The 22,866-nt window shown below is 41.6% G+C and overlaps 1 protein-coding gene across 3 annotated transcripts in view; it reads left to right on the forward strand.

Moving 5' to 3' along the window:
• Positions 1-18,556, forward strand: part of LOC143292984 (protein Njmu-R1-like) — a 145,810-nt gene extending 127,254 nt beyond the window's left edge. For 2 of the 3 annotated variants that reach the window (XM_076603724.1, XM_076603725.1), the window contains 3 exons: positions 6,722-6,828; positions 14,354-14,424; positions 18,411-18,556. In XM_076603724.1, coding sequence (XP_076459839.1) covers positions 6,722-6,828; positions 14,354-14,424; positions 18,411-18,549 — 317 coding nt within the window. In that variant the 3' untranslated portion in view covers positions 18,550-18,556. The remainder of the gene's footprint in view (positions 1-6,721; positions 6,829-14,353; positions 14,425-18,410) is intronic. The other variant, XM_076603726.1, reaches the window with a different exon arrangement.
• Positions 18,557-22,866: the final 4,310 nt, after the last annotated feature.

Genomic DNA, 22,866 nt, shown 5'->3' on the forward strand with positions numbered 1-22,866 from the left:
ATTTCATGACACGAATATAAAATAAAAAAAACATTAAAAAAATTAAAAAAACACAAAAAAACAAGAGAGAAAACAAAAAAACGCAATACCTTCTGTATGTTTGAGTATTCATGTATCAATTACACAAGATGCACATATCAATTTCACAGATTACACGAACCTCTTCCGACTATCTTATTCGCATTTAGTCAAACTGCATTCATTCAGAATTCAGTCTTCAATTGTCTTCTCCATCACACTCTGCCACACCCAGACACATGCTTCTTAATAATACTGAGTTAAAAAACAAACAAACAAAAAAACAAAAAAAACAAAAACAAAAAAAAACAAAAAAACAAACAAACCTACAACAGCAAAACACTCACACACTTGAAATCCCGAAAGTGACAGCAGCCAGCTGATCAACAGTGTATATAGGGATACAGAGTGATGCCTCACAGTATTAACAACAAATATTCAACATCGCCAAGACACACGAAGGCATAGTTTAGTTATGTAAGATACCTGACTGAAACCAGCATCATGCAACAATGCATGCATGTATGTATCTTTTCTAGCGTCAAATTTGAGCCTGTGAAATTAAGAATAACTTAATCGCCACACACACACACACACACACACACATGCACGCACGCGCGCGCGCGCGAGCGTATAAAATAAATAGATGAATAAATAAAGATAAATAAATAATTTAAATTAAAAAAATCTCACTCATAAGCAGACTCACACATAGAGACACCCACATGAGTACACACACACACACACACACACACACACACACATCCACACACCCACACACATATACACACACACACGCCATACATACTCACTCAAACCGCACACACATATACGCAAAGAGAGGGAACAGATAAAAATTAAAAAACAAAACAAATGTGTAGAAAGTTCGGATTCTGACCAGTTTTCTGATGATGAGTTTTACAACACTCTAACAGATAATGATTTCTATCTGTTTCAAATGAAGGACGAGGAGAGAGTGCAATTAGCTGTTGCTGCAGAAGCACGGATAGCGATAGCGGGTGATGAAAAGTTTAAAAAGTAACAAGTGTGAAAATTGTGGTGTATATTTGTGCAGTAACTGGCATGACTGTTTTGAGGTATATCACACATATGTCACCTTTGTGTGGCATATTACGTGATGATTGTGACACAGACATGCGTATTTAGAGACAGTATCATTTCTGAATAGTTTTTGTTCAAGAATTGTGTAGATAATGATCGGATTCTGGCTCAGTGACTGCTAGTGTGGTGAAAGGCATATATTCTCTTTGAGACAAAGTTCAAATCATTCATGTGATAAGGACAATAGCAGTGACAATTGTGACAGTTTTTCATGGATATGACTAGCAGTGTGGCACTGAGATACATAAGAGGTACTACTCAGTGAGTACCTGCATGATGTGCATACTCTTCAAGCAAAACACTGTCCTGCATGTAGTACGTAGTTGTATGCATTGTGTTTGACTCCAGAGTCACCTGTTTTACACCTGAGTGTTACCAGAGATGTCACCCTATAGTGTCAACAGAGTCTCAGACAACTTCTCACATCAATTCTGTACACAACAGTACATGACAATCTTAGTGTACTGTAATGAGACGTGTTGCCATAAGCGTCCAAAATAGATACCCTGCTTCATACTTTCTTTCTCTTCTCTAAATCCAGGAATGAAGGGAATATATGTATGGTACTGATCTCAGAACAGGGGTGGGTGGGTAATGGTTCATAGAAAAATAGGAACAAAAGAGTTAAAGCAGTGTAGTACCACACATGACTGAAAGGACATGTTAAATATGTCAGTGAAGACACAAGATAGTTGGACTACACACTTCCTCAAAAGGCCTGGTGAAATGTTGTCAGGGCCAGCAGCTTTTCTCATTTTCAGATGACTGAAGTGGCGTCTGACTTCATTTTCTTGGACTATGAAAGGGGGAGTGGGGGTGATTTTGGGTGCAACCACGTCAGAAGTAGACAGTGGTTTGTCAGACCTGGAGTAGAATGTATTCAGTTTGTCTGGAAGAGTTCTGTCAGTGATGTCGACTGTCTGGTGGGTCATTTTGTAATTGTGATGTTCTGCAGTCTGGTCCACACATTCCTACAGTTGTTTGCAGACAAATGTTCTTCTGAATGTTTCCTATATAAAAACTTTGCCTTCTTAATGCATTTTTCAACACTTCTTTTTGCTTATTGTGGACTATTCTATCATCAGTTTCATGAAACACTCCCTCTTTTTCCTTTAGTTTTTGCCTAACAGCCCCGTTACACCAAATTTTGTCATTTGAAAATATTTTGATATTTTTTGTTGGAATCCACACACTTTAACAGAAAGAAATGTAACTGCACACTGTGTCGGTATGTTCATCAAAGTTCCCTGCAGAGTCTTTAAAAATACTCCAGTCTGTACATTCAAAACAGTCCTGCAAGGTCTCTAAGGCAGGGGCCGACCATTGTTTGACAGTTCTCACGACTTGTTTTTCAGCTTTCAGTTTTTGTTTGTAGACAGGCACCAGATAGATCATGCTGTGATCAGACTGTCCCAAAGGCGCATGGCGGATCATGTGGTACGCCTTCTTGATGGAGGTGTAGCAGTGGTCGAGGGTCTTGTCACCATGTGTTGGGCAGTCCACTTGTTGGTACAGCTTCGGCATCTCTTTCTTGAGGCTGGCTTTGTTAAAATCACCAGCAATGATGACGGTGGAGTCAGGCCAGCTTATCTTGCACTTGCTAATTTCATCTACTAGCAGACGCAGTGCGGTGGAGAGGTTCGCTGTGGGATGGATGTACACCGCGATCAGTGTCACTAAAGCTATTTCTCGTGGGAGGTAGAAGGGTCGGCACTGGATGGTGAGAAATTCCACGTCAGGGAAGCAGGCACGCGATGGCACTTTGACATCAGAGCACCAGCATGTGTTCACGAGGAAACACACAACGCCGCCCCTTTGCTTGCCTGAGTCAGCAGTGCGGTCAGCTCTGTGTGCAGTGAAGCCTGGTGGTTGAACGGTGCTGTTAAGGATGTCCGGGTTGAGCCAAGTTTTGGTAAAACAGAACACAGAGCACTCTGTGTAGTCCCTCCTCGTCTGAATATTGTATGTAAGTTCATCAGTTTAGTTGGGTAGAGATCTAACGTTCGATAGGAACATACTGGGTAGAGGTGGGCGAAAACATCGTTGGCATAACCTTGAAAGGGCCCCACCTCGCTTTCCACCTTTCCTTACGGGCTGAACCTTGCATGTTGATTGGTCAGTGTTCATGGTTGACAATTGTGTATCATGATATAGTGAATTGAATTGAGATCTCAGCACACTGGACTCACCAACCTTTTCCCTAACATGCAGCAGCGTGTCACGATCATATTGTAAGATTGCAGCTGTTTCCCTAACACACATAAACAGAAATAAACACAAAATAAACAGGACAGCTATCCCCGTGTCACCATTGGTCGGCACCATCTTGAATATGATATATAAGCTGCCCCAACGAGATTTATTCACTAATGTAACTTTCAGACTAAATGAAAGAAGATCCTATTTGAACAAAAATTGATGAAAGTGACTTCTGTTGATCAGTGTTTCAGTATATCAAATCAAAGTGTCAAGTTTTAGAAATAAAAAAAATATAATGGTAAATTTATTGTGCAAGTAATTGATATTGATATTCCTTCTTTTATTATTTTTTTTGTGTCCCATCCTAAAAGCGCAATGTCTTGAAAAACAGTATGAGTGGGAAGAAGAGAATGTTTCCTATTTTTGTGCCAAATTTTGTGTTAAACGACAAAGTATTTTCAGAGAAAATGACATTGTTAAAGTTTTACCACGGACACACACATACACACATACACATACACATACACACACACAGACACACACACACACACACTCACACACACTCACACACACACATCCGAAACTGGGTTATAACATAGACTCACTCTGTTTACACAAATGAGTCAGAAAAGCATTGAAAACTCTGGAGGTGGTCACAGTCAGCGGATTTGTACAATTCCGAAAGCTGTGCTTGTGATTATGAACAGCTATAGCGATGGAAAATAGGATGAAACTGACAGCCTATTTGATAATTCAGTACATCTATCCAGTCAGACAGTGTTTTTGAATAAGTGGTTATTACTGACAGAATATGTGCAGCGAGTGTTGGAAGAAGGGGAGGAGAGGGAGAGGAGTGATGTAAGACCATAGGTTGAATGCCAGCCAAAAGGTGTGGAATGGGCATGGCATTTGGACGCCAGTATACTCACATTTCAATGCAGACTGCAGGAAATAGACAACTGCCAATGCTCCACAATTTTCACAAAATGCAGAGTTGAGCATGCAGTGGAAGTGAAACATGTGCTTTTTGTTCTTAATGCTTTTTTTCCCCCGCTGAATTAGATGATTGACTTGTTTGAAGAGGTGGCAAGCTGGATGCACAGCAGACACTTTAATTGGCCCATGTGCAACTTGAAGGGAGTGAACGTCATCAAAGAATTTCACTATCTCACTTCTTTGATGTCAAAAAGCTTGCCAGCTCAGTTTCTGAGACTGATTGACCTTTTACATTGACTATATCCATGTTTGTCACTGTTGGGACAGTGATCCACTTACAAGTCTACACGAGTTGTGATTTGTTTTCATAAACTTAATTTCTTCTATAGGTATAATCTGACAATAGGCATCTATTTCTAGCTGTATTTTGTTTGTTTTCTTTATGGATGTCATATGTAGAGGTGGAAATAGACTTTTTGTTGCACAAAAATTATAATTTCGACTTTAAACGCCTGTGAAGTTATCTACAATCAACCTAATTGGGAAAAAAAGCCCTGATCCAGAATCTACGTTCATTTCCCTTCACAAAGACATTTACTTTCTTTCTGTACCTCCCATAGTTTTGTACTAGAATTTTTTAAAAATTTATTACCCCCGAATCCTCAAAATTCCCTGGCAAGGGAAAAACACTTTTTAACAAAATTCTCTGGCACTCAACTGGTTAATATAGGAGGTCTTGGAATCCCCAATAATAAGACATTTATAACAATATAAAAACTTATTTAGATATGAAGACTGAACTCTGCTAACCACAAATGGAAAACAATTATTTCAGCTGAACTTCCAGGTGTTAAAAAGTTACACATAGTAGGATGATGTTTAGTGATTAAAAAACATACTCAAAATGTATTAGATGCATATAGAGAGTTGAGGGGAGTGTGTGTGTGTGGGGGGGGGGGATGAGGGGGGGGGGGGAGTACACCCTCAATCAGCCAAAGAATTTTGAAATGAAAACATAGAAATAGGAAATATTACTATATACCTTAAACAGTAGATAAATAAAAATTCTTTAAAATTATGTTTTAGTGTTTATAGGTAAAAATCCCTCCATTTTTGTCTGCTTCTTGATTTTTTCAGAATTCACCATTATTCTCCCCCAAATAACAGTCTTAACAAAATATAATAGTACAGTAATGGTGTTTTAGGCTTGATGCTCTGCTGTTGTTTTTTAGCCCGCGCAGTATTTTCAGGCTTCAGTCTGGGCAGGAAAAATATTTCAGGCTTTGGTCTGCACTGAAAAAAAAAAAAAAAAAAAATTCAGGCTTATTTCCGGCTTTGGTCTGGGTAGGAAAAAAATTCAGGCTTGAGCAGGTCTCTCTGCCTGCACCCCTGTTTCTGTACCTCTCATTCTATTGTTAACAAATGGGAAATTCAGGCAAAAGCTAAAACTAACAGAATTTCCCAAAGTGATTTATAAACAACTTAACATATTCTCCCATGCAAATGCAGTTCTTTACTCCACTGTTATGTTCACAATTCCAAGCTGGAAGTAATGAATAAACTGAGTAAATCTTAAACATCAGATTTGAGAATACATTAGGTAAGGCTAAATGGTAAATTCAGAGTGAAATATCAGTAATAACAGATTAGCATACAGAGAAGAAAAACCAAACATGCCAGCCCAAAACTCTGAAATAGTTTAATGCAAAATAGTAGCATTTCCAACTAGAAAACAAAGTATTTACAATGAAAATATGAGACTTACACACGTAATGATGGACATTAACATGTTGACAGCCAAAATGACTGGTAACTACAGGTTCCTGTTCCCTAGTCGGTAGTGCAACAGAATAATAACATAATAATAGAATAATGACTGATAATTTGTCTATTTTATGACAGTGAATGAATACCTCAACAGGCGATGGATTCCGGTCAAAATAATGACTGTCACTGTCTTCCAGCAGCAAACTGTATGTGATCAGACTGACATCCTTCAGTCTCTCTGAGCGTCTTTCCTCTCTCAGACCCCAAGCAGACTCTGATGTTGACTTGGCCCAGTCTCTTGCTCCACTGACTAACTATCCCAAATATATCAATGAAGAAAGCTTCTGTAGCTCAATCAGTCAGAGAACTGCCACCTAAACACTGAACTGCCATATGCTATCCCAAGGCAACATGTGCATCACACAGACTCCACAACCTACTGGCAGCACTTATTGCACAAGTGCCTGAGTCAGTCTCCACTCAAGCAAACAGCATTCATATCCAAAACAGACACCTATCGAACCCTTGTCTGCAACAGTCTTTTTCTCTGTTTCACATAATTATTTTTCATCAAACTTACCTACACAGTGATAAGAAACAGAATGATTGATTCCAAACTGTTTTCAAGAAATGCATGAATTTTATGTGCTTGTTTGGCTGATTTTTGTGATTTCAATAGGTATTGAGACATGCCAGTTCTGCAGAAAGGCAGCAGATCACCTGACCTCCATTGATGTCAAGAATGTCACAAAGATCCGAGATTCTCTGGAATCAATCAGATTAGCAGTAAGTATCTTGCCTTGCATGTTATTCTGTTCCAGTATGAGAGGGGCACCTCTTTGCTGTTTAACACTCATGTTATCTGTTATCACATGACAAAAATTAATATGATTGATATGAACACAGAAATTAATTGCATAATATTTTCTGAATGCCAGTTTCATTTTCTGGTCGTATGTATTATCAATGACAGTGTTATGTTTCATAATATTGTTAAAATTCAGGTAAAGTCTCCACAGTCCTAGTGGTCTGCCATGTCAGGTTACCAATATAGGACCCCAAAATGTGGTTACAACTTGGCAGTCATGCAAAATAAGTTTGAAATGTGAAATCAGACATTATTTTAAATGAAAAAATACATGAAACCACACTCACTAATGCTGATTCAGTTATATTTAGCAAAAAACACACTCGGCCCAAGCAAATTTCATCTCTCTCATCTCATCTCATCTATCCCATGACCCGTGGGTGGGTCGTTGGGGCACCATGGATGACTGCCTGGTCAGCTCGCGCCACCTGCCTCGGTCCTCAGCGGCCCTTTGAGTTGTGGCAAATGGCAGGCCCGTCCACTCTTTGATGTTGTCCTCCCACCGCTTTCTCTGTCTGCCTCTCTTCCTCCTTCCTTGTACGGTACCCTGCAGGATGATCTTGGCTAGGCCGTCTGATCGTGTGACGTGTCCATACCAGCGGAGCTTGCGTTCCTTCACTGTGGTTAGCAGGTCTTTGAATGGGCCAATGGCGTTTTGAACTCTTCTTTTCACTTCCTCATTTGTGATGTGGTCTTTGTATGTAATGTTCAGGATCTTGCGGAAGCATCTCATTTCCAGGGCCTGGATTCTTCTCTGGAGTTCTGCAGTGAGGGTCCAGGATTCGCAAGCGTATAGAAATATTGAGAAGATGAGGGAGCGCATTAGTCTGATTTTGGACGAGAGGGAGATCTTTTTGTCCTTCCATATAGTCTTCAATCGACTCAGTGCGGCAGTAGTCTGCGCGATTCTGGACAGGACCTCTGGTTTCGAACCCTCGTCAAATTACCGGATCGGTCGCCGCCCGGGTCACCAAGGACCGCGTCTTCTGCTGCACACCAGGGCAGAGGCGAAAAATATGCTACTGGTAACACCTCAGCAAATTTCATCTGCCACCATAAAAACATTTGAACAGCCTGTCATGGTGAGAGGGCTGTGATGTCACAGACAGTGATTGGACCACAGCAAAGCTGGCAGTATCACCTGTTTAGAAGTCATCACAAATGACAAAGTGGGGAGCTGCAGCTGGGTTTTATTTCATCACCAAATGATTATATGTGACGCAGCATGCGAAAACCTGGTTGAAGTCGCAATTTATCATTTTTTTCCTTGAATACCTTCTAAAAGTTTAAAAATCAAAGATTAAGATAGAAAAAATAGAATTGATCTATCTGTCATAGTTTTTTTTTCTATGATTTTTTAAAGTTCGTGTGCCCGAGGAGTAGAAATGGGGAAATCCGTTCTTGAAAAAAGCATATTTATGTGCCTGTGACTTAAAAAACAAGAATTATCCTGAATGTTTATGTGGTGTCAAAAGATTCAGAACTGAATAAACTTTTAATTTCCATATGAAAAAGGCACAGGAAATGCAGAACTGAATAAACTTTTAATTTCCATATGAAAAAAGGCACACGGAAATTTGAATTTTCTCTCTGTGCTACTCAAACGAAGACAGTATTGCAAGTGGAGGAGTGACGTCCTGCAACACAGATTCTTCAGCCACAATAAGCTCATGGAAAAACCCACATATTTGTCTGCCTGTAGCTTCAAAACAAGAATTTTCCTGAACATACATGTGATGTCAGATGATTAAGAATTAAGTGAATTTCAGATTTCAATATGTCAAAGGCACAGGAAAATTTGTATTTTCTCTCTGTACTCAAATAAAGTGAATGTTCAAATATTCTGATGCATGAATCTTTGGAACTTCAGCTTAGATCCAGATCAAACTAACGTTTATTAACCGCAGTCATGATGGAAGCCCAAATCCACTGAGCGTTACAACTGAAGTGACAATCATGTCATTTGTATGCAGCATTACCAACAGCTCCAGTGTCTTGACAAGAACTGAGATCCTGTGTTAAAGTGGTTGAGGGAGTGAGTGTGTTCGTGCATGCGCTCATGTACATATGTGTGCGAGTTTGTGTGTTTTGTGCATGCTCGCATGTTTACGTGTGCGTATGGGCGTGTGTGTGCCCTTGTGTATGTGTGTGTGCCCACATGTACGTGTGCAGTTTATGAATGTTTGTGTGTATAATATGTTTGTGTATGTGAGTGATGGTAAAGTGTGTGTGTGTGTTCTCATGCGCACATGTTTTCTCTGTAAGTGTAGAAAAACATGGTGACTTTGTGTGCATGAACGCAAGCACGCGTGCGCGCGCACACACACGCACACACACACACGCACACACACACACACACAAACACAAACACATAAACACACACATAGAGCCATGGGCAAATCCGCACACTCCCGAACACAAGAAAATCTTGTATTGTTCAGAGTGGAAATGCGTGTTTGATCCGCCAGTTACAAATTGTTGAAAGAAATGGACTTGCCCAGAGTGACTGCCGAAAATATTTCACCAGAATTTGCTATTGAGCATTTTTGTTGCAAGTCAGTAAAGCCAGAAAGTTGTGACAAACTTAGAGGAAGTTTGAAACTTTGACATATCTGAATAATGATTTTAAAACAATGAAATAAAGATGGATGTGGGCTGTTAAAGAGGATCATTTCATTTGCAACACACAACATGGTTTCGAAAAACACTAGTATCAGATAGTGATAAAATATATGATATGTATCAGATTCATATCAGTACTGTTAACTGCTCCCCTCGCTTCCCTTTGTCACTTTTGATTTTGTTGTTCAGCAGGAATCGTGCATAAATAATGGCTTTGCTTGTTGGCAGAAGCAAAAGAAAAGCATGGAATAATTGAACTGTGTAAGCAAACTACTAATGCTTTCTTGATGATGATGGATAACCAGTCTAAGTCCCTGAGTACATCGTTGAGCACTTTGTTGCCCTGTTGTGTGATTGAGCAATCTGCGTGTCATCAGCATGGTCAGACAGCCTCTCCTCGCTAAAGAAAAGAAAACATTGGAAAATACTACACCCACATCAGCAGCTCTTAAACGGCACACACAGAGAGCAGTTTATCCGAGAGAGTGCTTTCATCTGGAGGTAGAAGTGTGGGGAAAGCAAAAGGAGAGGGAAAGACCTTTGTGGACCATTCTACAAAAGCTCAAGAAACTTTATGTGAACTGATGCACTGCTCCTGAACAGTGGTGTGCAGAGAAAGGTGCAAATGCTGCTAGACCAACTTAAAGTGCACATCATTGTGTACATTTGGCAGGGATTGTCACAAAGACTAAACATTGCCCAGTTGGAAAGAGACAACCCAACCAGTCGAGAAGGATTTTTCAGTAATTTCATGATACAAGCCTGATGTTTTAGTTTTTCAGTCAAGCTGAAACTGTCAAAATTGTTTATTTGGCTTTATAGAGTGCACATTATGTACTTTGTGACTCTTGTAACCGCACATCCGATGACATGCATGTGGGATTTTCATCTCAAGAAACCGTCCCCCAACCCTACCCCAAACTCTCATCATCCCTCCTTTTCCATTGTCCTTTGATGTCTCATGAGAGTGATGACTGAATTAACGCCAAACAACCCCACCTTAACACTTGTTCAGAGCCATAAGTCTCTGCTACAGATCTTGTTTACAATTTTTGTGATATGGCCTGGTGTCCTAACGGTAGATGCAAGCATGCAGCAACCGGTCTGGTGCTGTGATTGGAATGGACTGGTCACTTTTGTAACTTTTGTTATGAGATTGTGCCAGCCAGTCATATATCTGATCATGTAAGTGTGTTTATTGGATCAGTCGTTTACAGTCAAAATCAGTTACTAGAGGACAATCTGGAAGACAAGGGCCTTGGCTGATGCGTAAAAGCAGATTTACAAGTTTTTAAACTTTTGAGGACTGTGTTAAACATTTATTTTTTTGTGCTTTTTAGTACCATAGCAAATATGATTTGAAACAAGAACGGCCTTACTGTATTTCCCACATTATAAAATATCTGTTTCGGTAGTTACAGTAGCATGATTATACGCAGTTACCATGACCTAATAAAATACATGTTTTGTTAAGGCATTAGAGATAATCTTCCAGGCCTAATTATGGATTTGCTGGTCAAGGCCATCACATCTTGCTGTGACCTAATTACAGATTTAATTAATCTCCTGACATGTAGCTGATAGACTTTAAACAAAACAAATTCAATTAGATTCCAAATAATTAGAGTGTTAATGAATTTAGTTAACACATATCTAGTACAGCACAGTATTTGTGTGAATCGTCACAGGCGAATATAATATATATATATATATATTAACTTTGAGTTGGAAACTTGGCTAAATTCAAAGAATCGATGGGACCCGGCTGAAGTCGCAGCTTATGGAGGACAGCTAGTAAAACCGTTGAAAACCGACTACATTCATATGCTATCTTGATTCAGAAGGTCTAGGGGAGACGATTAATGCCTGTTCACTGGTTATTTCTGTTTATGACTTCGCGGACCAGAGTTTCCCCGTCTTCATTGCATTCAGCATGCAGTTGAAATAGGGCAAAAGAGTGCAGTATTATTCTACATGGTTTTGACAGGCATGCACATGAAAACATTGAAAATACTACAGTTCCAGGGTGTTTTGTGCAAAGATACTTATCGACACCAAAGATAAAACTTCGAAGATGCTATATCTATAAAAATCCCGATCTTCATAATTTTGACCCTAACCAGTTGTTTCTGTGTACAGCTAAGAATTGCTGGATGCGACTTTAGCCGGATTTTCACATGCTGCATCACATATTATTAGATCATTTATTTATTTACAAAATTTATTGCTGCTGGTGTAACATGAAGTAGGCTGTACATGCTCTTTGATTATTCCTCCCTTTTAAAAAAAATTTTTATTTTTTATTCCATTCACATTTCATAGTTTAATCTGTTCATATTTCTGTTAATTTCTATTTGTATTTATTTCATTTTGTTTACTGTTTTGTTTTGTTTTTTAATTTGTTTTATTTCATTGTGTTCAGTTTTCAAACACACACATGCACACACTCGCACATACACGAGTCAAAGACCTAATGGAATGTATAAGTGTAAGCTCTCTCTCTCTCTCTCTCTCTCTCTCTGGGGGCAGGATGCCAGTCAGATGAATGTACTTCCATCTTTGTACACATACACACACATGCATGCACACACACATCAAAGTTTTAACCCTTTGCCTCCTGGAGCTATTTGTAATTTTTGCCAAGAATTAATCAACCTTACACATAGCCCCCCCACAAAGATAAAAATTAATGTTCAAAGGTATTTTAGAGTAAATGTTTTATTTAAGGAAAATGAAGGAGAATATAATTATCATATGTTCATTGTTGATAGGATGAGATAATTCCCAATCATAGGAAGATAACTTAGATGGGAAAATGAAACACAAAATATCAAGAACGCTATTATACAGTATTACAACGTACACACTATAAGCAATATTTTGGCTTGAAGTATTCATCTGAGGGTGGGAGGGGGTAGGTGGGTGTGGGGGGTGGTACCTGAAACTGAATGGTTCAAGCTAAAACACTGGGTTGTTTTTTTTCTATGTCTGCTTCCAACATGATCACACCTCCTACCTGTTGATGTTCTTGGTAGCATATAATCCTCATCAGGATAAGCAGAATCACCTTGGTTACATTTTCTATCATGTTTCCATAGTAGCTATGGACAATTTTGTGTGGCCAAACAAAATTCTAGCCACCCCTTGTGCATTGTACATCCTGGCAGCCATGCCCTGCAAGGCAGTCGCCAACTGCAAACAAGGTTTCAGCTATCATGTGACCAGCCTGAACAATGAATATGCTATGACCCCTGAACTGTCACTAAAACTGCAGTTGGGAGTGAATAGTTTAAATGAGTGTAAAAAAAAGTGTAAACGTAAGCTCTCTCTATCTTTCTCTCTCTGTGACATCGTGGGAAAGTGTGATAGGCCAGAAAAGGCTTGCATGATGTGAGATGCGATGGTGGTGTATTCGCAGCTCAGAAAAGTGCTGCTTCAGCAGTGCTTTTTGGATATAAGTGTGTGTCTGCTCATATCTCCTGCACCTCATAGTACTAATAGAGTAGGCAGGCCTGATTGTAAATGTCCAGTTGAAGCGACCAGCTCAACATGTGTATTGTACAGATAACAGATAAGATTGTGAAATGTTGCTTTCTCCAATTGGTTGCACCATGAAAAGTTTGTCTACTCCTTTTAAACATTTTTTTTTTAGCAGGGGTGCCTGGGGGCAAATCAAATGCAAACGGGCAAGTCTAATTGCGAATGATGGATTTGGGTACATATGGACAATTAAAACAGATGCAGGTTTTGTACTCATTATACATATCATTGGAACATCGCATCAGGCTGTTGTATTGTTGGTTTTGATCACACACACACGCACACACACACACACACACGCGCGCGCGCGCGCGCACCCCACCCACCCCTCCTTTTTGAGAGCACTCAGCAACTGTGCAACAGTGTTCACAAATAGATTCACATCAAAATACTCCATGGACTAATTGCAAACAACACTACTTTAGAGATTTCTTTCAAAACTGATGTTCTGATCTGTCACCAACATACTTTCTTAAATTCTCCCAGCACTGGTAATGCTCCGTTCATTCAACGTATCCAATCAAAATAGCTATTTTAAACTGTATTAAAGGTCAAGTCCTACTACTGGCTTCCCTTGATTTTAGGATTTTGAGAGTATGTTTGTGAACTTGATTGGCAGTGGTGCATGAAGGGAAGGAAGAGCATGGAAATAGCTGGAAAAAGCTGATGTTTGACTGGTTTATGGAAATGGACATTCAATAATATCAGAACAAGGTGAAGAACAAGGTGAAATGTGTGTGGTGAGAACACTTCAAAGTGGGGCGGTACATGAACTGTTTGCAATTACATGTTGTTTGCAATTAGGCCTACCTACCCTTTCCTACAAAGATGCTCTGATATGTTTCAAAGGGCTTTTGCACCAGAAAAATGTTGTGTTTTGATCTTAGGTAACTGAATTTCGCTTTGGATAGCATAATGTGATCTGTTTGAGATAAACCAGTCCTTCTTTGTTATTTTGGACACATGTTTCACCCACTTCAGTTGTCTCTCATGTGCATTCAGTATTGATATCATAACTGCATTTTTTTTTTATTACTTGTCCAGTGTCATTCTTCAGATATTTGGTCATGGAATTTACACAATTTGTAGTTTATGATTAGCTTGAATTTGTGTCATTTGTTGCTTTTTCTTGTGTCATTTCATGGGCTTAAATTGAGCATATGGATTTATAAATTTGTATATGTGTGTGTGTCTCGCTGTGTATCTGGATGCATGTTGTGTGGCTTTCTAGTTTAAAGGGCTAATGTAAGATATGAAAGGAATTGTTTTTGTTATTTTCAGTTTATTCACAATCTGAACAAACTCAAGAGGTATTTGCGTCAGGCTGAGCTGGATCACTATGCACTTTATAGGTGAGGAGTATGTCTGTGCAATAACTTGTGTATTTCAGTGCACATGTGCTTTTGTTTGTACAACTATGTGGACACACACATGCCCAGCTGTGCACATGTGCATATATATATATATATATATATGTGTGTGTGTGTGTGTGTGTGTACTTGTTTACTGTTCATTTATATCAAGATTTGTATTTTAATGTTGTATGCAAGTCACAAACTGTCATAGAAGACCTCTGTTTCTTACATGTTCATGCAACAGTTTTAAACAAAGTCTAAATAACTACCTGAAAAGTCGGATAAAGCATTACCCCAGTTTCTGCCTTTACTACTGCCTTGGAATTGTAAAACAATGTTTTAACAAGTGGAACAAGTAAATTGTATCCAAACTTTGCTGATTATGAAAGACAGAAAGACAGTAAACTCTGCTGGAGTCCGCTGCTTGTTTTTCACTTGCTGTCACCCCTTTTCCAAGTCTCCTGTACATGGTAAGAAATGGAAATGGATATTTGAAAGAAAGGGGGAAATTGATGGACTGTGGTCTGTTTCTCTCAAAAGTGACACTGTCTGAAGGAAAGGGGGAAAGTTGATGGACTGTGGTTTGTTTCTTTCAAAGGTGGAAATGTCTGAAGGAAAGGGGGAAATTGATGGACTGTGGTCTGTTTCTCTCAAAAGTGACACTGTCTGAAGGAAAGGGGGAAATTGATGGACTGTGGTCTGTTTCTCTCAAAAGTGACACTGTCTGAAGGAAAGGGGGAAAGTTGATGGACTGTGGTTTGTTTCTTTCAAAGGTGGAAATGTCTGAAGGAAAGGGGGAAATTGATGGACTGTGGTCTGTTTCTCTCAAAAGTGGTACTGTCTGAAGGAAAGTGGGGAAACTGACAGACTATGGTCTCTCAAAATGACACTGTCTGAATAGAAAGAAATTAAATATTCCACAGATGAAGTTGTATGTATAGTCACGGGTGTTCAGTGCAGGCACTTTAGTTTACCCAGCAAAAGTTCATGAACCCAGGAAGTGGGGCATGGATGCAAGTAAACATGGCTGAGAAACAGGCCATGCTAGCAGCCATCACTGAAAGCTGGTTCATCGGTAAATTTGCTTTGTTTCTTTCACTCATCATCTTCCCGGGTAGATCAGAAATAATGACAAGAGAAGTGGTTCACTGGAAAGAGCGCAAAGTAAGCTTTCCAATGACTTCAAACACATATGTTTTCTTACATAACATTTGTTGCAGCAGTGGTTGAAACATAAATGAAGAAAGAGAAGAGAAGGATAAGCAGAAATATGATTGCAGAAAGCGTTAAATTTAAATCCTTTTTAAGAAAACAGGGGCTTGTTACAAAGAAATAATAAAATCTTACCAAACACTTACCATGCTTGCATGCATATCAGTTTAAAAGTTTGAGCCATAAGATTTTTCCTAACAGCACAGTAAGTCAACAAATGAACACACTGTAGCATGGTGGCAGTATGAGCAGCAGGGGGATGGGGAGTGGGGTCAGTGTCTGTTGGTTTTTGGCACTGCTGTGTAATGGTGATAAGGTACACATTTTACTGTTCACTGTCTCATCAGCTTTTAGCAGTATTCTCGCACTGCTGATCGTTGTTCATAAAATGGTTTCACCACAACGCAAAATAACTGTCCCCTTAATATATGCACCAGAAGTGCACAGTGAAAAGTGAATGCTTGGTGCAGACTTTGACTGACTTAGATTAGGGAGCCACTTGTTGAAAACACTTATCTGTCAACTCCCGAGACAGAAAAAAAGATTTGAATAATACATGCACAAAAAATAAAAAGGAACAGGTGAACAAACAAAACAAACAATAAAAACAGAAAAAGTCTCAATATACTCACTGCTTTTTTTTTTAACGTGAACTGAATACGCATGCAAACAAAAATTTTGAACAACACACATCACAGGGCACACACTCGCGTGTGTGCGCGCACACACACACACACACACACACACTCAAACACACAGTGCGCACACATGCAGCATGATGTTCAAGAGCACTGCTATTTGCATAAGAATTTGCCAGAAAGCAGCAGAACACCCTGCAGTTGAGGGGACACAGCGGTCAGCTATTCCTGCATCAGAACATTGATCTGTTGTTCCTCATCCCGAATGCTGCACACAGGTGTTTTTAGTTCATTGACAAATGAGGACGGGATGTGTGTGTATGCATGTCTGTATTGTGGGTGCTACGGAATATTGAAATGTGCGTGTGTGTATAGATGTGTATGCGTGTGTGTGTAGAGGGGAGGTGGGGTGGGGTTGTATGGGTGTATGTATGTGTGTGTGCTGTGGAAGCTGCGATACGTCGAAATGTGCTTGTGGATGGTTGGAGGGGAGAGGGGGGTGCAGGGTAATGTGGGAGATGGTGTGTGTGTGTGTGTGTGTGTGTGTGTGTGTGTGTGTGTGTCGGGGCTCGTATGCTTGTATCTGTAGTGTTGGGCCTTTGCACTTTTGTTTGTGCTTTTATATCTGTGAAACTGCATGTTTGCTGCATATTTGTTGTGCAGTGTGTGCGTTTGTGTCTATGTGTTGGTGAGAGTGCATGTGTGCATGTCTGTATGTTTATTTACATTTATATGTTTATTTGTTTATTCATTATCATTAATGTATTTATATTTTATTGTCATTATTTTCTGCATTTTATTTTATTTCAGTATCTAACTGCTTACTTTTATTTATTCATTTATTTAATTATTTATTCATTGATTTGATGATGTATCCATTTATTTGTTTATGCTTTTTTTTCAGCCATCAAGGCCTGACAAAGCGTGTTAGGTTATGCTGCTGGTCAGGCATCTGCTTAGCAGATGTGGCGTAGCGTATATGGATTGTCTGAACGCAGTGACGCCTCCTTAAGTAACTGAACTTGCGTACACTTTCAGTATCACTGTCTGTCTCCATATTATACTCTGATCCTCAGTCTTATTCACTTCAAACTGTGCACAATACTTGCACACACACAAGCATGCAAGCACGCACACACACATGCACGGTATACACATGCACAATGATGGTCACAAAAAACAAACAAACAAGCAATCAAAACACAAACATGCCCAACACAAAGTAAAGTAGTAAAGTAAATAATTGCCTAGAGCTAACATTGAACAAAGAAGACTGAGCTCAGTTTTTTGCCAGAAGTACCAAGAAATCTGATGTGCCGGTGAGTGCGTGCAGTGGGAATGTCTTGGCATTTGACCCCAGATGCTGCTGAACTAAAGAGCAGGATTTTGTGTTCAGCTGAGCAGCAGTGAAGTATCTAAGTCTTGTTCAATGCTCTTAATCCTTTCCTACAAGGATTCAGCTTGTGCTGTATTCCCTGCCTGTCAGGTTCTAGTTCTGCAGCAGCAAGTTCTGGATGATTTCAAACTGACCTTTTTTTTTTTTTCCAAACATTTTTTATTCAGACAAAGGTTTACATACCAAGTAAATATTTCACATTAGGAAGGCACAACAATATAGCGTTCCGAACATCAACCATTCCACATCAAGCATCACATCGGCAGAACAGCAACTATCAATCCAAACATTGATCTGTGTGATATTATAACACACAAATTACAATGAAATTGTAGTTATGACAGTAAACTATATATTCACACATTGCTTCCACTCAAACTGACCTTTTGCCTGTATATCTCAATGGTTCAAGGAGCAAGATCATTTTCTAAATCAGTTAACAGTTTGTTTGATATTTGTTGAATGGGGAAGCATTCATATTTGGGTCAGACTTCATAGTTGTACAGACGTCTGTCAGAAGCTGTGTCCACTACCTTGGTATTTATTATATATGGTTGAAAGGTTAAATAAAGCCTTTTGTTAGTCAAGATTTGGTGTGCAAGGCATAGAGGCTGAATGTGTTTAAATAGAGTTAGTGTCTTCATAGAAATAAAGGAACAACATCCACTTGAGTTTCATTCTTTCTCTAAGTTCATTTCAGATACGCAGTGCTATATTTGGTTGATTTCTGTGTGCAGGGCCTTTGTGTTTCTGAAGAAGTGTGGTTGTGGGAACCTGCTGCTTCGCTATGTAAAGTTGGATGCCAGTGAAGACACGCTGAGGGTTCTCACAGCTCTGGAGACCTTTCTACAATCTAAGGGCATTTGCTTCTCTTGAGTGGAGTGCCATTTGATTTGTGTCAAATACTTTTTATTTCTTTGATTATATTTCCTCTGTTTATTCTGTACCACCTGCCATTTAGTAATATATGTTTCTTTTTTTTCTTTTTTTAATTCTTACATTTGAAGTAGGCCTCCTTCGGTCATGGCTGACCATGGATAGAGTATATCTGACTTAATGTCTATCTGGACTGTCTGCTTGGACCAAGCAGCGTCGCCTGTGACTGTAGAGACCGATGCAAGAGAGAGAGTCTCTGTGGCAGCGTCACATGTGTAAGCTGATGCTGGTCTATTGGCTGCCGTCCCTTTTCTGTGAGCTTGCTTTTCTGCTGCAGCAGCTGACAGTTTGTCCTCACCAATCCATAGCTGATTCTTGAGAGTGCTTCTCCAGTTGTTGCGGTCATTTGCAAGGTCCTCCCAGGACACAGTGTTGATCTCAAGCGCCTTCATGTCACGTTTGCAAACGTCTTTGTATCTCTGCTGTGGGCGGCCGATGCTTCTCTGCCCCGTGGCGAGCTCTCCATAAAGGATGTCTTTTGGGATGCGACCATCTTTCATACAGTGAACGTGACCCAGCCAGCACTGCCGACGCTGTCTCAGCATGGTGTACATGGTCGGGAGGCCAGCGCGAGTCAGGACTTCGGTGTTTGTCACCTTGTCTTGTCAGGAGATGCCGAGTATGCGCCATAGGCTTCTCAGTTGGAAGGTATTGAGCCTTTTCTCCTGACGAGCATGTGTGGTCCACGCCTCACTGCCATACAGCAAGGTGCTGAGGATGCAGGCCTCTTTGTCTTCATGGTCAGCTTGGGATTTGTCCACACTCTTTGTGTGAGATGGGCTAGCGTTGTGGCTGCCTTCCCGATCCTCTTGTCGATCTCATTGTCAAGGGAGAGGTTGTCGGTGATGGTGGACCCAAGGTAAGTGAATTGATGGATGACTTCAAGCTCGTAGTCATCAATAGTGATGGCTGGTGGAGATGGCATGTCTTGGCCTAGGACATTTGTCTTCTTGAGACTGATGGTCAGACTGAAATCTTTGCAGGCCTGGGAAAAGCGGTCCATTAGTGACCGCAAGTCCTGCTGGGTGTGGGTCACAACTGCGGCATCGTCGGCAAAGAGCATGTCTCTGTTGAGGGCTTTGCGGACTTTTGTCCTTGCTCTGAGGCGGGCGAGATTGAGCAGCCTGCCATCTGATCTGGCCTGCAGGTAGATCCCTTCTTGCGCTGTGCTGAACGCATGCCTCAGGAGAAGAGCAAAGAAGATTCCAAATAGGGTGGGGGCGAGGACACAGCCTCATTTGACACCGCTGCGTATGTCGAAGGGCTTGGAGAGGTTACCATTAAACTGCACCGTCCCTTTCATGTTGGAGTGGAAGGAATCAATCAAACTGTGCAGTTTGGGGGTAGCCAATCTTTTGAAGAGCCCTGAAAAGGCCGTCTCTGCTGAATTGGTCAAGGGCCTAGGTGAGGTCAAGAATGCGACATACAGGGGCATCCTTTGCTCTCTGCACTTCTCCTGGATTTGGCGAAGGGAGAAGATCTTGTCTACTGTGGATCTCTCTGCTCGGAAACTGCACTGTGATTCCGGATAAATGCGTTTGGCCAGTTTCTGCAGGCGAATTAAGAGGACCTGAGTGTAGACTTTGCCTACAATGCTGAGAAGCGAGATGCCTCTGTAGTTGTTGCAGTCACTCCTTTCACCCTTGTTTTTGTACGGGGTGATGATCTTGGCATCCCTCATGTCCTGCAGTACAGCTCCCTCATTCCAGCACTGACAGAGGACTGTGTGCAGAGGATGCAGAAGAGTAGTCTTGCAGTGTTTAATGAGGTCTGGGGGAATTCCGTCGCTGCCAGGTGCCTTGCCTGATGTCAGGCTGTTAATGGCCTTGCTGAGTTTGTCCTAAGTTGGCTCTGCGTCAAGTTCTTCCATGACCGGCATGCCTCTTTCAGCAGCACTCTGTATCTCTTCACTGAGCTCTGTCCAGTACTCATTTGCACATCGCCTGGCGTTAAACTGAATCTTACTCCTGGCGGCCCTGAGAATTTGCACGTTCTTCTCACTGGGTGACTGTTTGTACTCGGTGAGTGCAGCACGCTTGGCCTCAATACTAGGAGTCATCTCTGATGATCTGGCCTCAAGCCAGTCATGGGACTTTGCGGTTTTCTTCCCAAAGGTGGCCATAGCAATGCGGTACATGGTGTCTCGTAGCATTTCCCATCTTTCTGTGACAGTCTCTGGGCTGCAATGCATCGAATTCTCTCTCAAAGGCCTCTGCGAACTGTTCTACAAGGTCTGGCTGAGACATCTTGCTGATGTCAGTGCAAGAGTTCCCTTGTTTCTTTGAGCAGTGGAACTTATTTGGTTGCAGTCTGATCTTGCAGCATACCAGGGAGGGGTCTGTGTCACAGTCTGTGCTGTGGTAAGAGCGAGTGTGGAGAAGGTTTTTGATGGCAGCTCGTCTTACTAGGATCAGATCCAGTTGGTGCCAATCTTTTGAGTGCGGGTGCCTCCAGGAGACTTTGTGTTGCGGCTTTGTCTTGAAGGAGTTGGCGATGAACAGTTCATGGCAGGTACAGAACTCAAGTAGTCGCTGTCCGTTCTCATTCATTTTCCCCACTCCAAAGGAACTGAGACAAGAGGGCCACGAATCATTGTCTGCACCCACTCTGGCATTGAAGTCGCCCAGGAGAACAAGTTGTTCTGTCCTGGGGATGTTCCTTATGGTTGATGCGAGATTTTCGTAGAACTCATCCTTGGCGTCTAGAAAGGCGGACAGAGTTGGAGCATATGCGCTGACGAGAGTGACATAGCCTTCGGAGGTGTTGAGGCGGAGAGTCAGAAGTCATTCTGACCTGCCGCTGCCTGGTTCGATCATGTTCAGCAGGCTGTTCCTGACTGCAAAGCCTACTCCGTACTCTCTTGGGGCATCAGAGCTCTTTCCTTGCCAGAAGAAGGTGTAGTCCCTCTCCTTTAGTGTTCCTGAGTCAGCCAGCTGAGTGGCAATGTCCACATTTAGTCTCTTCAGCTCGCTGTTTATGACAGCCGTCTTTCTGGTGTCACTGATGTCTTGCAGATCTTGGGAGAGCCCAGGCATTGTCTGGACATTCCAACAGGTCAGTTTCATTGTTGATCCGTTTCTGGAAGTTTTCTTTTTGCCTGGTGCGGAAATTAACGACCTGCTTGTCGGATATTCTCCTAATCTTCATACACCCTTAGAAGAAGGCAAGTCGTGGCGGGACAGCACCTAATTGGCTGGGGGCTGCCGAGCTTGGGCGGGCAGTAGCTGTCCAGTGGGACGTGAGGGTCCCTCCTACTGTCAAAAGCAACCCCTGGAATCGGCTCTACACCAACTGTTCCGACACTAGTGTTAGTAGCGAAGCTGGAGTGTCATCTCCAGGTTGTAGGTGCAAGGTGTTTGTGGATGGATGGACGGATATAAGCCTGTGCAATGTAATATGGAAGACAGGCTGTTGCCCATGCACCTTGTCCCCCCTCTCCACTTCGCTGACAGATCCAAAGGAACAGCAAGGCTGTTACGTTTTGGTGCCAATGCAGCCACAGGAGCTGCTGGAAAGTGACAAAGTTTGCCATCCAACCGCCTTAGGGGCCCTGCACTGGATTTTCTGTCAGGGTTTACTCCCTTAGCTAGGTGGCCGCAGGTAGCTCTCCAGAGTTGACGCCCTTTGATGGGTCATTTAATTCCACCAGGGTGTCTAGCCACCCTCCTCACCATCCTGAGAGGACTGGTGGGGGTGCTGGTTTACATTTTATTCAGGGGGAAAAAGAGGGAGATTCTGTGTGTGTGTGTGTGTGTGTGTGCGTGCGTGTGTGTGTGTGTGTGTGTGTGTGTGTGTGTTCTCATTGTTGCTTGCCAACCACTACAAGAGGAAGGGCAATCGCCAGTTTTGCAATAGCCATCGCTGATGTGGAGGAGTCTGGGGAGACAACTCATGTGGAAGCAGTAGAGCTGTTTGACGTGTCTGCTGTAGTCAGTCCAGGTCTTGCTGGTGTAAAGGAGGGTGATGAGGGCCACTGCACAGTAGACTTTCAGCTTGGTGGTAGCGCCTTGAGTCCTCTCCATTCCCAGACATTCTCAAGGAGTCTCCCAAGGGTGGTGCTGGCTTTGGCGATCCTGTTGTTGGTCTCAGCATCTATTTTCACTATGTGAGATAGCGTGCTGCCAAGCTGTAGACTGCCTGGAGGTTCTGCCCCTTCACTGAGATGCTCGGCTCCTGGATTGATTTTTTTCTGGGGCAGGCTGGTACATAACTTTGGTCTTTTTGGTATTGATGATGAGACCGAAGTTGTTGCAGGCT

The sequence above is a fragment of the Babylonia areolata genome, chromosome 18 (assembly GCF_041734735.1).
Source record: "Babylonia areolata isolate BAREFJ2019XMU chromosome 18, ASM4173473v1, whole genome shotgun sequence".
Taxonomy (NCBI): domain Eukaryota; kingdom Metazoa; phylum Mollusca; class Gastropoda; order Neogastropoda; family Buccinidae; genus Babylonia; species Babylonia areolata.